Raw genomic sequence first — 15,031 nt, forward strand, 5'->3', positions numbered from 1 at the left:
CACAGCCTGGCAAATAGTTGGTTCTAAATGAATTACTGAATGAATGGATCAGAGCCTAATGGTGAGGATCTAAATAAGTAGAACCCTGCCAAGGGCTACTTGGCAGAATTGCAAACACATGCTCTTTTGATCCTGAGATTCCACTTCTAGGAATTTCTCCTTCAGGAAAGCTCACACCTTTTTTTTTTTTTTTTGGTGGTAAGCGGGCCTCTCACTGTTGTGGCCTCTCCCGTTGCGGAGCACAGGCTCCGGACGTGCCATGGCTCACGGGCCCAGCTGCTCCGCGCCATGTGGGATCTTCCCAGACCGGGGCACGAACCCGTGTCCCCTGCATTGGCAGGCGGACTCTCAACCACTGCACTACCAGGGAAGCCCGAAAGCTCACACCTTTGCCCAAAGATAAACGTTTGAGGATGCTCACTGCAGCTTCTAGCCACAGACTGGACCGGCATAAACACCCTGGAGAATGCTAGAAACTCCCGTGTTCTTATCAAGGACCGCTGTGCATGCTGCCGAGGGAGGATGTGTGGGAATGTAAACGTCCAAGTAGTGTGGGGAAGAAGACACCCAGATATTAACAGCGGGTACCTGAGGGGGTGGGATTGCGAATGTGGGAGTGGAAGGAGAGCTGGAGAGCTGCACCTCCTACTTTTACCTCTTGCACTGCAGTAACTGTGTGAATTTCCCTCCAAGCATGTATTTCTTTAGTGATTTAATACAGATGAACAGAAGAAATGAAGATTAATTTCTGAAGCTAGAATTCAAGCCGAAGGGACAATTTGGGTTTCACTGAGCAAAAGTAAGTTTCCAGGTCTCCAATATTTAGGAAAGTAAGGACAGCCCTCCCCTAGCCCATCCCCTGCAGATTCCAGTCTCCCAAACTAACACAAAAGGCCCATCACTAGGCCATCTCCTGAGTCATTCTCAGATCCGCCCACTTCTCGGCCATAGCCACCACACTAGCCCAACCCATGACCAGCTCCCTGCTGGAGTTCCTGCTTCCACTCTGGGTCCTCCAATCTAGTCTCTACCCAGCAGCCCTGAGCCAGAATCTCAACATCAGTACCAAATCCACTCACACGTCCCGGTGAGAATTCCTCATTGGCTCCCTAGGGCTCTATCAAGCCTAGCCCCTCCATACCTACCTCTACTGGCTCAGAACATTCTTCCTTCAGACCTCTCTCTCCCTCTTTCTCCACCCCTCTGGCCTTCTTTCAGTTCCTCCCATCTCAGTACTTTTTAAAAATTCTTTTTAGAAAAATAACATCTTTATTCTGACATATAACTCACATGCCATACATAAAACCCACCAATTTAAAGTGTTCTGGTATATTCATAGAGCTGTGCATCTATACCATCACAATTTTAGAATATTTTCATTGCCCCAAGAAGAAAATCTACCTATTAGCTATCAACTCTCCATCCCCCAGTCCTAGGCAATCACTAATCCACTTTCTGTCTGCATGCATTTGACTGTTCTTGACATTTCATATAAATGGAATCATACAACATGTAGTCCTTTGTGACTGGCTTCTTTCCCTTAGCGTAGCGCTTTGGAGGTTCATCCATTTTGTAGCAGATAACAGTACTTCACTCCTTTCTATGGTTGTATAATATTTCATTGTAAGTAAATACCAGTTAGTTTATCCATTCACCAGTTGCTGAACATGTGGGTTGTTCCCACTTTTGGCTATTAGAAATAACGCTGCTATGAATATCTGTGTATGCCTTTTCACGTGGACATGTTTCCATTTCTCTGGTATATACCTAGCAGTGGAATTGCTGGGTCATATGGTAACTCTAGATTTAATCATCTGAGGAACTGCCAGGCTGTTTTCCAAATCAGCTGCACCATTTTTCATTCCCACCAGCTGTGTGAGGGTTCCTATCTTCCACATCCTCCCTGACACTTATTATCTCACTTTTTGATTATAGCCACCCTGGTGGTGTAATGCGGTAGCTCACTGTGGTTTTGATGTGCATTTCCCTGATGGCTGATGATGCTGAGCATCTTGTCATGTGCTTATTGGCCATTTATATATCTTCTTTGATGACCAGCACCATCTCTTCTCAGGGTTATTGCAACAGCCTCCTCCCCGGCCTCCCTGCTTCCGCCCTCATCCCCCTTCATTCTCTTCTCCATCCAGCAGTCAGAGTGAGACCCCAGCATTCCGCTGCTCAAAACCCTGCCATTGCTCCCTGTTCCCCCGGAGACAAGACCAGAGTCCTAGCCACGGCCTTCAAGGCCCTGAATGATACCGGCTCCCCAACTCCATCCACACATACATCTCTCTAACCTCAGCTCCCCACACCCTCCCCCTTGCCCACTCTGTTCCAACCAAACCAGCCTCCTTGCAGTTCCTTGCACGTGCTAGGCCTTTGTTCCAGCTGTTCCCACTGGCTGGAATGCTCTTCCCTGATAAGCACATAGCTCACTTCCTCCCTTCCTTCAAACTTGTGTTCACATGATACCTGCTTGGTAAGGCCTCCCTGGCCACCTGGCTTAAAATTCACAACCTGGCACACCCTGAGCCCCTCCCTTGCTCTACTTTTCTCTTTTTCCACAGCACTTGCTCCCTTCTAACATACCATGTATTTTATTTATTTATTACATTTCACTTCTGTGTCTGTCTTCTCTCACCACAGTAAGCCCCACAAGGGCAAAGATCTGTGTTTGCCTACGTATCCCAATCACCCAGAACAGTGCCTGGCACACAGTAGGTGCTCAATAAATACTTGCTGAACAAACACCTTGATCTGTCAGGCACTCTGCTAGAGTCTAAGAACAGGGTCCCTGTGCTCCTGGGGCTGTACTCATCGGGGGACAGAGACAAACACGTAAGCAAACAAATAATAAATTCTTATGGACCAGGAAGATCAAAGAGGGTGAAGTAAACAGAGCATGGGAGTGGAGGTGAGGAAGCTGCTCTGAGAGGTGACTTTTTTTTTTTCCAGCCGTGCTGCACAGGTTGTGGGATCTTAGTTCCCCGACCAGGGACTGACCTCAGTTCCTTGGCAGTGAGAGCGAGGAGTCCTAACCACTGGACTGCCAGGGAAGTCCCATGAGAGGTGACATTTTAAGGTGAGCCTAGGCCATGAGGAGGACAGAGGAGGAGGAAAGCTCTCCTGGCACAGGGGACTCCCGTGTAAACTTCTTCAGGTCAGGCAGAGATTGGCTTATAGCAGGGAGACAGACAGAAAGAGGCCAAGGGGGCCTCAGGGAGAGTGTACTTACGGATCTCATGGGAGTTTGGGATTTACTTGAAACGCAGTGTGTTGAGGGCTCTTGAAAAGTTCTTAGCAGGGGTGGGGCCTGTTGGGATTTCAGGGGTCAGTAAAGAGCAGCCTCCCTGAGGTCCAACCCCTGCCACTGCCTGTTTCTGTAAACAAAGGCTGATGGGAACACAGCCAGCCCCTACATCTGCACATGGGCTTGGCTACTCTGGGGCTATAGCAGCAGAACTGGGTACGCTGGGACAGAGACTGATGGCCCGCAAAATCAAAAACCTTTACTGAGGTTTGCTGACCCCAATTTTAAGATGCAGGCGATTCCTTCCTTCTCCCTCAGGTCCTGTCGACGTCACCGATCCCCATCACGTCTCCCATCCCCACTGCCACCATCCTGCTCGCCTCCCTCTCTATTAGCGCCCACGGCCCTGTCAAAGCCTCCAATGGCTCCCTAGGGCTTGAAGACAACACACCGCCCACCCGGCAGAGGCGAGAGACGTAACCGCTGCCCCCCCTTACCTCTCGGACTTAAGCACCTCCCTCCGACCTACCCTCACTGGCTTCCTGGTGGCGCCCCAAACACACCAAGCGCGATCCCCTCGCCTCGCCTTTGCATGGGCTGTTCCCTTTTCTGGAATGCTTTTCCCCTAGACCTTCCCGCATGGAGCCCAAGTGATCCTTCCTCAGGTCAAAGAGCAACCCCCACCCCTCCCTTTGTAGGCCCTTGGCCCTGATTGTTCCTCTACGTCTTTATCACTCGCTGACATCATAGGATATACTTACTTTACTGTCTGGCTTCCCCACGAAGACGTCAGCTCCCTGAGTGCACAGGGATTTTGTCCCTTTTATGCTCAGCCATATCCCCAGAGTATCCTGCCTACCACATGATAGGTGCTCAAAAATAAAAGCGTACTGAACGTCTGAGAGTGTCCCGAGGGGAATCATAACATCCACCTGACAGGGCTGTGGCAAGGATTCAATGAGATGAAGCATGCAAAGAAACTAGAACAGTGCCCTGCCCAGCGAGCACCGGATCGATCACCACCACTCTCGTGACCATCATCAGTTACGTCTGTTGAGTGGACTTCTGAGATACAGCTCAGTCTGACCACCACCTCCGCCATGTCCCAAGTGGGGGGGGGGGCCCTGGGCAAGTCACTTGACCCCTCTCTTCCGTCAGGGTTCTTGGGTGTTAACTGGGCCGGACTCCTCTGCACCCGGTGGGATAACACCCAAGGCGAGGCGCGTGGGATGCCCGCGTGCGGCCAATCTGCCACAAACTAGTCATGGCTACGGCGGTGGGCGTCTCTGCACGTTCCTGGCCCCTGTTCCAGAGGCTGGGGCCCCCTGAGGAGTCTTTTCGGGACCAGGGCAGAGAGGGCCTGACGGGGGCGCCGCGGCCGCACCGCACAGGAGCCGAGGAGGCGGGTCAGCTCCCGGGCCTCCCGCTCTCAGGGCGCCGACACTGGGCCGCCCGCGGCGCTCTGCGCCGGTTCACCAGACAGGGGAAGGGAGACCCGGCGAGGCCTGGCTGGCGGGAGACCGCTGTCAGTCACAGGCAGGGCCAGGCCCTCAACAAGGCCTGGGGGCTCTTCTTTCTCGGGCACAGTCCTCACAGGAGGAGACTGAAGCCTGGCTGGGGCCAGAGGTCACACACTGGACGGCCAGGCGTCTAAGCCTTCAGCGCCGGGTTGACACACCACGCAGGTCACAGGTCATTCTCAGCACAAAATGGCGCCTCGGAGAAAAACGTACAACGATTCCCAGCGCCCACCCTCACTCCCGGCTGAGGAAGGGGCGTGGGCATCCGCGCACACTCATTTGCATACACAAAAATCAACGAACTTCATTGGCTGCAAGCGCCTGGGTCCGCGCTAGGCAAGGCTCCCATTGGTCGCTCTCCATTTCCCTCGCCCCCCCAACCCCCGTACTGCCTTCTCCGTCAAGGATTGGCCCGCGCGCGTCTCGTGACGCCACTCCACGACTGCGCGCCCCTATTGGCCGGCGCGCCTTCTATCGTCCTTTTAAACCGCCAGAGTCCCACCTCCCTTCGCCCTGCCCAGGCTCCACGGCCGACCGTTAGTCGCGTGAGTGATCTCCTGGGCGTCGGGGCACGCGCGTGCGCCAGCGTCTCATTCAAATGGGCCAATCAGCGGTTGCGTCGCCCTTCACGTCCTCTCCCGCTCTACTTCCCTTTCTCCGCCACTCCATCCTCCCGGATCCCTCCCCGACCACCGCGTACCCCCATTGGCCGGCCCGCCGAGCGCCCCCTCCCCAACTTCGGCCTGCAGCTTGCTGGAAGGGAGCGAGCTCGTCGAACGCCGAGGGCCGTGCGCGCTGACGTCACGGGTCGAGGCACGGCGAGAGGGGCCCGCGAGGGGGCGCGGCCTGTGGGCGGATATAAAAGGGCGGCGGTGCGCGCGCGACAGGCTTAGTGCGGCCGGGCACTGGGGGCGGGTGGAGGTGCGGTGCGGTTCGCGGCGGGCGTCGGAGGCAGCGGGGAGCAGAGCGGGGCCGCCGGGGCCTCGCTAGGGCCGCAGCGGCAGCAGTTGGGCCCCCCGCCCCGGCCGGCGGCCGGAGAGCGCAGGAAGGGGGCCGGGGGGACCCGCCCCCGGCCGGCAGCAGTCATGGTGAGCTAGGCGTCCAGGCCTGGGAGGGGTGGTTGGGCCCCCCCCAGAGGAGGAGGTGGGGTCTCAGGAGCCTCTCGCGGGCGGCTTGGGGGATTGGAGGGCCCACCTGGGTATCCCGGGCCTGAGATGGGCCCAGGGGCCTTCCTGTAGGCGGGGCGGGGCGGGAGGGGAGGGCCCGGCCGAGCTCCGGGCTTTTTGGCCCGCCCGTGGGTGTTTCGGGAACAACGACGCTCCGCCGCCGTATCCAGGCTCGAGTTGGGGTTTCCAGGGTGGTCTTAACCAAGATTAGGTGGGGAAGGGGGACCGGCATAGGCCTCGGGCCTGCCCGGAATCATTCGGGGACCTTGCGGAGCTACGAGCGGGCTTTGGGGTCTTCTGGGGAAGGTGGAGTCATCCGCAAGCCCTCGGCAATCCGCCCTATTTCTAGTGGGAGATCAGCTTGGGGCGGTCGCCTGAAGCATCCTGGGTTGGGGGTTCTGGGAGCTCGGGGTGATTGACAGCCTGGGACTGCAGGAGTAAGACTAGGGTGCCACTGCATCCTAGATCCTGCAGGAGGCACCAGGCCCTGGCTCTGCCCGTGGCTCACCCCCTTGTCTCCATACCTAGAACTCCAACGTGGAGAACCTGCCCCCCCATATCATCCGCCTGGTGTACAAGGAGGTGACGACACTGACAGCTGACCCACCTGATGGTATCAAGGTCTTTCCCAATGAGGAGGACCTCACTGACCTGCAGGTCACCATCGAGGGCCCTGGTGAGTGTGGGAATGAGAGGGAGGGGTGCACTTCCTAGATCTCCGTCAATCTTAGAGCAAGGATAGGAGGCTCCCACTGTAAGGTGGACTGCCAGACCCTGAGGACGCAAGGGTAGACATGACAGGCACACCTGTTACACATGGTGCTCACAGTATGCAGGGCAGGACACTAGAAATGACAAGTAATTGTATATACTTTCCCCGTAAGTGTTGTGAGAAAAATTCTGGGGGCCAGGAGAGCATATAATGGGGCCTTACCTGGGTTTGGGTGTTTCCTCCATCCTGAAGTATGGGTAGGAATTAAGTGGGATTGGGAAGAGGATGCCAGGTGGGGAGAAGTGTCAGCAAAGGCCTGGAGGGGAGGCTGGATCATCTCAAACTCCTTCCTGCCGCCAGTGTTAGGCTCTCTGGGGACCAAGCAGAGAACAAATGCAGGCTTTCAGGGAGATAACAGTAATAACCAAATAACTACAGGGGACCGTTTGATCTTGCATAGTGGCTTAGCAGGTTGTTTCACGTGCACTACATTTAAGTTATTAGTTGAATTTTTATAAGTGAAGAGTGTGATGAAGGACCTAGTCTGGAGTTGAACTTGTGGGGAGGGGGTCAGGGAAGACTTCCTGAGGAACAGAAGAAAAAAGACTTGTGAAGCTTATAGGGAACAGATCTTTTAGGGCTTGTAGACCTCTTTTAAAGGAGTTTGGAAAGGAAGCCTTTGGAAGGTTTAAAGCCGGGCCAGTGGGTCGCTTCAGACTTCACTTTGACTTCAGTGAGGGTGGGGATACAATCTGGAGGCCGGTCAGGAAGCCGCTGACCATGGGCATCCATCAGGTGAGAGAAGTGGTTCCGCTGGACTTGGAGGTGGGCTCAGATTCAGGAGTGGACCTGGAGGTCAGCTGCCCAGGCTATGATGGGTGGGACGTGGGGGCTGGGGCATGAGGAACAGCCATGAGTCTGGAACAACTCCCAGTGTTTGCTGCGGCAGGGAAGACCACGGAGTGGACAGAACTGTCCTGACATTTGCCTGAGAAGCTTCCAAATAGATGTTTTTCCTAGGAGCTGAGTGGGCACGTGTGTCTGTGCCTCTTGGGAAGGGTGTGCTGTGCCTTCACTTGGGAGTGAAGAGGGATCCGTGGGTGGGGACCACCAGTCAGGGGGTTTACTCTGAGCTGGGGGTGGTGCCTGTGGCCCCCTGGGAACCTGGGCCTGTCTTCCTCTCGAGAACCCCCCGTCTGGTGGAGGAGGCGGTGGGGCACTTGCCTCGCAGCCAGACCGTGGAGACTGGTTTTGGGGGTGCCTGGAAGGCCTGCGCCTCCTGACACTGTCCCCCTCCCTGCATTCCAGAGGGGACCCCATACGCCGGAGGCCTCTTCCGCATGAAACTCCTGCTGGGGAAGGACTTTCCTGCCTCCCCGCCCAAGGGCTACTTCCTGACCAAGATCTTCCACCCAAATGTGGGCGCCAATGGTGAGATCTGCGTCAACGTGCTCAAGAGGGACTGGACAGCTGAGCTGGGCATCCGGCACGTGCTGCTGGTGAGTTCTGCCTGGGCCTGGGCCTCCCTCCTGGACGCATCCCAGTGATGTCCAAGCCACGGAGCCTTGTTTCTCTTCTAAAGTCAACACTGAACTGGTTGGGGCTTCTACATAAGAATCCAGATTTCCAGCTTTTCTGGAAGGGTTGGCAGTGCCCAGCTACCTTTGCTGTGGAACAAGTGATGGTTTGTGTAGCAGGACGGTGTTCTGACAGGTACAAGTCAAGCGTCTGGTTAGGGCGAAGATAGACTGTCCAGTATCCTACAGCGTACAGTTCATTGGTGTTTTTTAGTAGTCACAGCTTGTACAACCATCACCATTGTCATTCCATCGTTCCTCAACCAGGGGTGGTTTTGTTCCATTGGGGACATTTTTTTTTTTTTTTCCATTGGGGACATTTTTAATTGTCACACCTGGGGGTGCTACCAGCACCTACTGGGTGGAGACAGGGAAGCTGCTGCACATCGTGCAGCAGGGACCACCCCGCGGAGAACCATCCAGGCCCACCTCAGCCAAGCTAAGGTGGAGACAGCCAGACTACTCTGGTGCTCCAGGGTCCCCATAGGCCACTTAAAGCATGTAGGTCACCTGATGCCTCTCCACCCCTCCCACAAGGTGAAATTTAAAAAAACAAACACTGAATTTCTAATGAGCCCCTGGGGCAGTTGGTAGGGAGGACTGGGAATTGGGGTTTCCTGCAGGGCCCGGGGGGAGGATTGAGCACCAAGGTAAACAGACCCCAAACCTTTTCCTCCTCTCCCTGGAGTGTCAGTGGTGGCTGCCAGCAACATCAGAGATGAGCTCACAGAATAACTCCCAAGTGTCCCCAACAATCCCTAGGGCCTGCAGTGCGGGGCCCAGGCCAGGCTCAGCCATGGGAGGGCAGCTGTGGGAAAGGCGGGCAGTCAGGCCTCTGGTTGTGGGGTGCAGTTGTCAGAATTAGGGTGTGATGCTGGTCCCTCATGATTATCAGTGATGTGTGTTGGGCCAGGTGCTTTGGGGAGTACTTGTTACTGCCCCCATTTACACGTGAGAGCATTTCACCTGCTCAAGGCCAGACAAGTTCTGGGTTCCTGGGGTGCTCTGCGTTCCCTTTTAGAATCAAAGTGGAGGTAAAACAAACACGGCTTAGGGGCCACAGCTGTCTGGGTAGACTCCTCTTAGAATGGTCCATTGGGGGCTGGCTGGTCACACCTTTCGGCCTCGATTTACTCTGCAGTTAAAATGGGCAGATTAAGGAATATTGAAGACTCACTTCCTTCCTGGACCACTCTCGACTGTCCTCGGGCATCAGTCTCTGTTTATGCCCTGGTGCCTTTCTCTTGGGTATTAACAGCTTGCCCAGCCAGGATTTGTGCCTCTGCCCTTGAGATTCCTGTTAAAGCCAGCGATAGCTGTAGCTTTAAGCATCTTCCTGTAGTGTAATGTAGAGCTAGTTGTCTAGTTGCTAGTTTCTAAGTTGTCCCCCTCGCTTCCTTTTTTTTTTTTTTTTTTTTTTTTGGCTGCATTGCGTCTTCGTTGCTGTGCACGGGCTTTTGTCTAGTTGCAGCCAGCAGGTGCTACTCTTCGTTGTGGTGCGCAGGCTTCTCATTGCAGTGGCTTCTCTTGTTGCAGAGCACGGGCTCTACAGCGCAGGCTCAGTAGTTGTGGCGCACGGGCTTAGTTGCTCCACGGCATATGGGATCTTCCCGGACCAGGGCTCGAACCCATGTCCCCTGCATTGGCAGGTGGATTCTTAATGACTGTGCCACCAGGGAAGTCCCCCCTCACTTCCTGAATGACCTGGGGCGAGTCACTGATCACGGTGCCTGCACACATGTGCCATCTGGGGGAGCGGTGTTGGGAGTTGAGGCCACAAGGCCGGACGTGTGAGGCTTGGGGGACCGGCCCCCCCTGACCCTGGCGCTCTCCCCACAGACCATCAAGTGCCTGCTGATCCACCCTAACCCCGAGTCTGCCCTCAACGAGGAGGCGGGCCGCCTGCTCTTGGAGAACTACGAGGAGTATGCCGCCCGCGCACGCCTGCTCACAGAGATCCACGGGGGCGCAGGTGGGCCCAGCAGCGGCAGGGCCGAGGCCAGCCGGTCCCTGGCCAGCGGGGCTGTGGCCTCCACCGCTGACCCCATGGCCCCTGGGGGCCCAGGAGGGGTCGAGGGGCCCATGGCCAAGAAGCACGCGGGTGAGCGTGATAAGAAGCTGGCAGCCAAGAAAAAGACGGACAAGAAGCGGGCGCTGCGGCGGCTGTAGTGGGCTCTCCTCCCTCCCTCTCCCACCCGCCACCCACCTGCCCCCAACTCTGTCTCTAAGTTATTTAAGTTATGGCTGGGGTGGGGGAGGGCACGGGGGCACTCGGACCTGGATTTGTTTTTCTAAATAAAGTTGGAAAAGCAGCTGTTGTTGCCTCCACCACCCTGGCTTTGAGCAGTGGGCGCCCCAGCCCGAGTCTTCACGTGGGCTGAGCACAGGTCTCTCAGCTCAGCGGGCCTCCTGTTGGAGTCAGAGACGCCCTCTGTCTGAGGGGTGCAGTGCCAGGCACGGGCCTGCTGCTGATCTCTCCTGCCCTTGTTCTCCTGAAATGGGCATAGAGGCTGGGCAGTGGGTGTGGGAGCTCCGTCTGTCTGCCGTGCGCTGGGGCACTTGATCCCGCTCTAGCCAACAGAACATGTTCCTGTGGATTTCTGTATCATATATCACAAATCCCAGGCCTGAGGAGACACCTGTCTTACAATTTGTGTTGGTTGGAAGTTGGTGTGACGGGCTGGTCGCTGCTCAGGTTTCAGAAGTGAAGTTGAGGATCCACTGGGCACGTTCCTTTCTCGGGTCCTCTTCAAACTCAAAGCTGGCGGGATTCAGTTTCTTGGAGTCATAGGGCCTGGGGCTATCCCCAGCTCCTAGAAGCTGCCAGGGTTCTCACCCCACAGCCCCCTTTTGTGGGACCCAGTTGCTTAGATGAAGCTGATGAGCCCCGGGTGATAACTTGACTGCAGGAACATGTCCCAGCGTGGTCACAGGTTCTGCCCTCACTCCAGGGGTGGGGGCGGGAGACCCGGCGGCGCAGGTCAGCTTCCTGCATGCACCCCTGCGGCATGGCCCTTCTCCCTGCCCTGTTCCTTCATCTGCAGGAGGGCAGACCTGCTGGTCGTCGTACCTCTTGGACTGTTATGGAGAGTCAGGTAAGGGCCGCAGACCCGGACAAGTGTCGGGGTTCTCGGCTGGTGGGAGAGTAGGGAGTGGTCGGCCTTGGCAGAAACCAGCAAAGGCACAGATGGGGAGGCCAAAGATTTTGTCGCCCTCTGTCAGGCTCTGTGCCGGGCCTTAGGACACAGTGTCAAAAATGATTATAAAATACAGAGAAAGGAAAGCCTGGTATGCCAGTTTTCACAGTTGCTTCCTTTGTAATCAGCAAAGCCTGGAAATATAACCCACATGTTCACCAATGGATGAATGAGTAAAGGAATTGTGAATTCACACAGTGGAATACTACTTAGCTAAACACTGATACACAAAATAACATGCTGAGTGAAGCCATATACGCAAGAGTACAAAATACTTGATTCCATTTCTATGAAATTCTAGAACAGGCAAAGTTAGTCACTAAGGGCCAAAAGCAGATCACTGGCTGTCTGAGATAAGTAGGATAAAGTGTACAGGGGTGTGGGAAGGCTTTGGGTGTGATGAGTACATTCCAAATCCCAATTATGGTGGGGGTCACATGGGTGCATAATTATGTCAAAACTTATAAAGTATATACTTAAAATAGGTGTATTTTACTTTGTGTAAAGTATATCTAAGAGAAGTTGATTTAACTTTTTAAATCAAGGACTTCTGTTTATCTAAAGGAGAATGAAAGACAAGTCAGTGGGACAAGTCAGTGGGGTTGTATGCAATCGAAATGGACAAATCCAAACATGTATAAAGAGCTCCTACAAATCAGTAAGAAACAACACAAAAGTTGGCAAAAGCATTTGCACGAATGCTTCACAAAAGGGGAAATCCCAACGACTACCAAGCACATGCAAAGATTCCCGTCATCACTAGTGATGGGGAAAGTGCAGTGTAAACCCAAGTTGAGACCACTATGCTCCCATGAAACTTGCCACAATGATAAGATCTGACAACGCCACATGCAGAGCCACGGATACTCTCCTGGTCCACAGGGCGACCCTGGCAGGAGCGTGAAATGGTAAAAGTCACGTGGGGACGCAGTAGTATCTCATTACTCAGCCTTCTTGCACATGTACCTTAGGCTGCAAAACCACATTTGTCCTAATTGCAAGCAGTATAAACATGCTTGTATATTCAAGGAGCAATACTATACAACACAAAAGTAGTGGACCATCACTACTTCCAGCAGCGTGGAAAACAACATCAGCCTAACAAGCAAGTCACAGGAGACCCATAGTCTGAATGCCTTCGCACACAATTCCAAAACCGTCAAAACCAAGCTGTGCTGCTAAACACACATACCTTGGCGGTAAAGCTGTAAAAGCAAGAAGATTGTTTCCCTACAGCTCAGGATACTGGTTACCTCAAGCCAGTAGGGAGCCCATGAGGGAAGTGTATAAATGTGTTTTGTATGCTTTTCTCTGTGTCTGCTATATTTCAGAATTTTAACAACATGAAGAAGCTCATTGAGATATGGACCAATCTCCAAAATATGTGAGAAAGAGCAACATGCAAATGCTGTACAAGATACGCTACCATTTCTGTTCTTTTTTGTTTGTTTTAATTTTGTTTTAAATAGGATGTGGGACTTCCCTGGTGGCGCAGTGGTTAAGAATCTGCCTGCCAATGCAGAGGACACGTGTTCGAGCCCTGGTCCGGGAAGGTCCCACATGCCACGGAGCAACTAAGCCTGTGCGCCACAACTACTGAGCCTGCGCTCTAGAGCCTGCAAGCCACAACTACTGAGCCCACATGCCACAACTACTGAAGCCCTCCCGCCTAGAGTCTGTGCTCCACAACAAGAGAAGCCACCATAATGAGAAGCCTGTGCACCGCAACGAAGCCCCAACGCAGACAAAAATAAATAAGTAAATAGGATGTGTATTTGCTTGCATATTCATCGAATGCCTCCAGAAGGTTACATTAGCACCTGCAAATACTGTCCCAAGAAAGGAGAGCTTGGAATACCATGTGCATGTTACCCATTCAAAAACAGACTTAAGAAAAAAAAAGGCAAGCAAAGACTTGACTTGTTTTAATTTTAAAGTTAACAAGAGCTTCTTCAGTGAAACGGCTCCCTCTCATTCCCATCTCCCCACACCCAATTCCCTTAATCAGGGACAACCAGTGTCAGCAGGTTCATGTGTATTTTTCTGGGGAAATTCTATGCAAACGTAAGCAAATTTAAACATATTTTCTTTTTCTTTTTTGGCCACACCATGCTGCTTGTGGGATCTTAGTTCCACAACCAGTGATTGAACCCGCTCCCTCGGCAGTGAAAGCGTGGAGTCCTAACTGCTGGACCGGCAGGGAATTCCCATAAACCATATTCTTTTACGTCCAGCGTTTCATCTGTGTATAACACAGCACGTCGCACCTGAGTTTTTTGACTTAGCACATCTTGGCCATCTGTCCTGCAGCACTCACAGCCCTTCCCTGCCCTCAGCTGTGCCCTAATGTATGTCACACTGAGCTGGAAGGAATGACCTTTGTGCATGGATCCCACGGCACACAAGGAACAGAGTCAACCTTTTCAAGTGACATCCCCGTGCCAGAGGGCACATTCATTTGTAATTCTGTACAGACATGGCCAAACTGTTCCCCGTGGGTTTGTACCAATTGACGCTGTCAGTGACGTAAGTGTGCCCATCCCCCCCCACAATGGCCTTAATAAGTGCACTTTGATTTTTACCCAACTTCTGGGTGTTTCTCAACCTGAGAGGTGAACACTATCTTAGTCTATCTTTAAAAGACTTTTTTTACAACAGTTCTGGGGTTACACAGAAATCGTGAAGACAATAGTGTCCCCCCCCCCCCACCCTTGGGTGCATCTCCTCCATAAATGCTACACTAAGCGAAGGTACTGAAACAAACGTGCTGGTTTTGCTGTGAGAACCTGGCCAAGGGCCACGGGGGTGACATACAGTCAGGGTGAACTCAGCAGGCCTGGGGTGCTCAAGGCCCACAGGTGGATGATTGTGAACAGTTTTCAAGATGAAACACAAGGGACTTCCCTGGCGGTCCAGTGGTGAGGACTCTGCACTTCCACCGCAGGGGGCACGCGTTCAATATCTGGGCAGGGAACTAAGATCCCACATGCCAGGCGGCATCGTCGGATCCGGGGCTGGGATCCTGGGCTCCTTGCATGTCTCCAAACCACGTGCTCATGTCATTTTCATAATTAAAGACTTTAAAGAATAGATTTTATTACAGCAAATGACTACAAGAGAAACAAAGAGATTTTTAAAATTCCTGGACTGGGAAGAAACAGCCTGGAGGGAATGCAGCAGAGGACACAGCGGTGTATTCACAGAACTCATGTAGACTGGGAGACACGGGCACTAGCGTGTGTGGATTTGTCCTCAAAGTGCTCGGAAAAACACGAGCATTGTTTTGTGTGCAAATAGTTATAGACATGGGAAGACATTTGTGATTGTTTTGAGTCCATCTGCTCAAGATAATTTATAATAAACTGTTCATTCATGCAAGGAAGATTTGTGGGCTTGTCCCGGCCGGCCATGTTACAAGCTTTCTGCACATTTAACCACTAGGACCTTAGGAAGTAAGGTCTATTCATATGCACGTGTCACAGACACAGAGGTTGAGAAGTGATGGAGCCCTGATGTATCTGAGGTATCCGTGAAGATGGAACTATAATCAAGGCCAGTCCTTCCCACGAACAGAGCACGTCTCAGCCCTGAGTTTCCACTGCTCGGAGT

At 53.3% G+C, this 15,031-nt stretch overlaps 2 protein-coding genes across 4 annotated transcripts in view; one reads left to right on the plus strand and one right to left on the minus strand.

Moving 5' to 3' along the window:
• Window positions 1–7,007, minus strand: part of ZNF628 (zinc finger protein 628) — a 62,044-nt gene extending 55,037 nt beyond the window's left edge. The window contains exons 1-2 of one of the 3 annotated variants that reach the window (XM_027097420.1): window positions 4,012–5,078; window positions 3,236–3,313 (exon numbers count right to left, since the gene is read on the minus strand). In XM_027097420.1, coding sequence (XP_026953221.1) covers window positions 3,236–3,313; window positions 4,012–4,221 — 288 coding nt within the window. In that variant the 5' untranslated portion in view covers window positions 4,222–5,078. Of the gene's footprint in view, window positions 1–3,235; window positions 5,079–6,870 lie in introns of those variants that run through there. The other 2 variants (XM_027097425.1, XM_027097421.1) reach the window with 2 other exon arrangements.
• Window positions 5,493–10,540, plus strand: UBE2S (ubiquitin conjugating enzyme E2 S). Its single transcript, XM_027097427.1, has 4 exons — window positions 5,493–5,858; window positions 6,465–6,612; window positions 7,957–8,147; window positions 10,065–10,540. Exons 1-4 carry the CDS (start codon window positions 5,856–5,858, stop codon window positions 10,392–10,394), a joined length of 672 nt encoding a protein of 223 aa, XP_026953228.1. The 5' UTR covers window positions 5,493–5,855; the 3' UTR covers window positions 10,395–10,540.
• Window positions 10,541–15,031: the final 4,491 nt, after the last annotated feature.

Source organism: Aethalodelphis obliquidens, unplaced genomic scaffold, assembly GCF_003676395.1.
Source record: "Aethalodelphis obliquidens isolate GAN/ISIS:26980383/991018 unplaced genomic scaffold, ASM367639v1 scaffold113, whole genome shotgun sequence".
Classification (NCBI taxonomy): Eukaryota; Metazoa; Chordata; class Mammalia; order Artiodactyla; family Delphinidae; genus Aethalodelphis; species Aethalodelphis obliquidens.

Excerpts from the sequence above, each read along its gene's own strand:
- UBE2S (XM_027097427.1), top strand. Across the intron at positions 6,613-7,956 it reads GGTCACCATCGAGGGCCCTG|AGGGGACCCCATACGCCGGA; the intron begins GTGAGTGTGGGA and ends CCTGCATTCCAG. Across the intron at positions 8,148-10,064 it reads GCATCCGGCACGTGCTGCTG|ACCATCAAGTGCCTGCTGAT; the intron begins GTGAGTTCTGCC and ends CTCTCCCCACAG.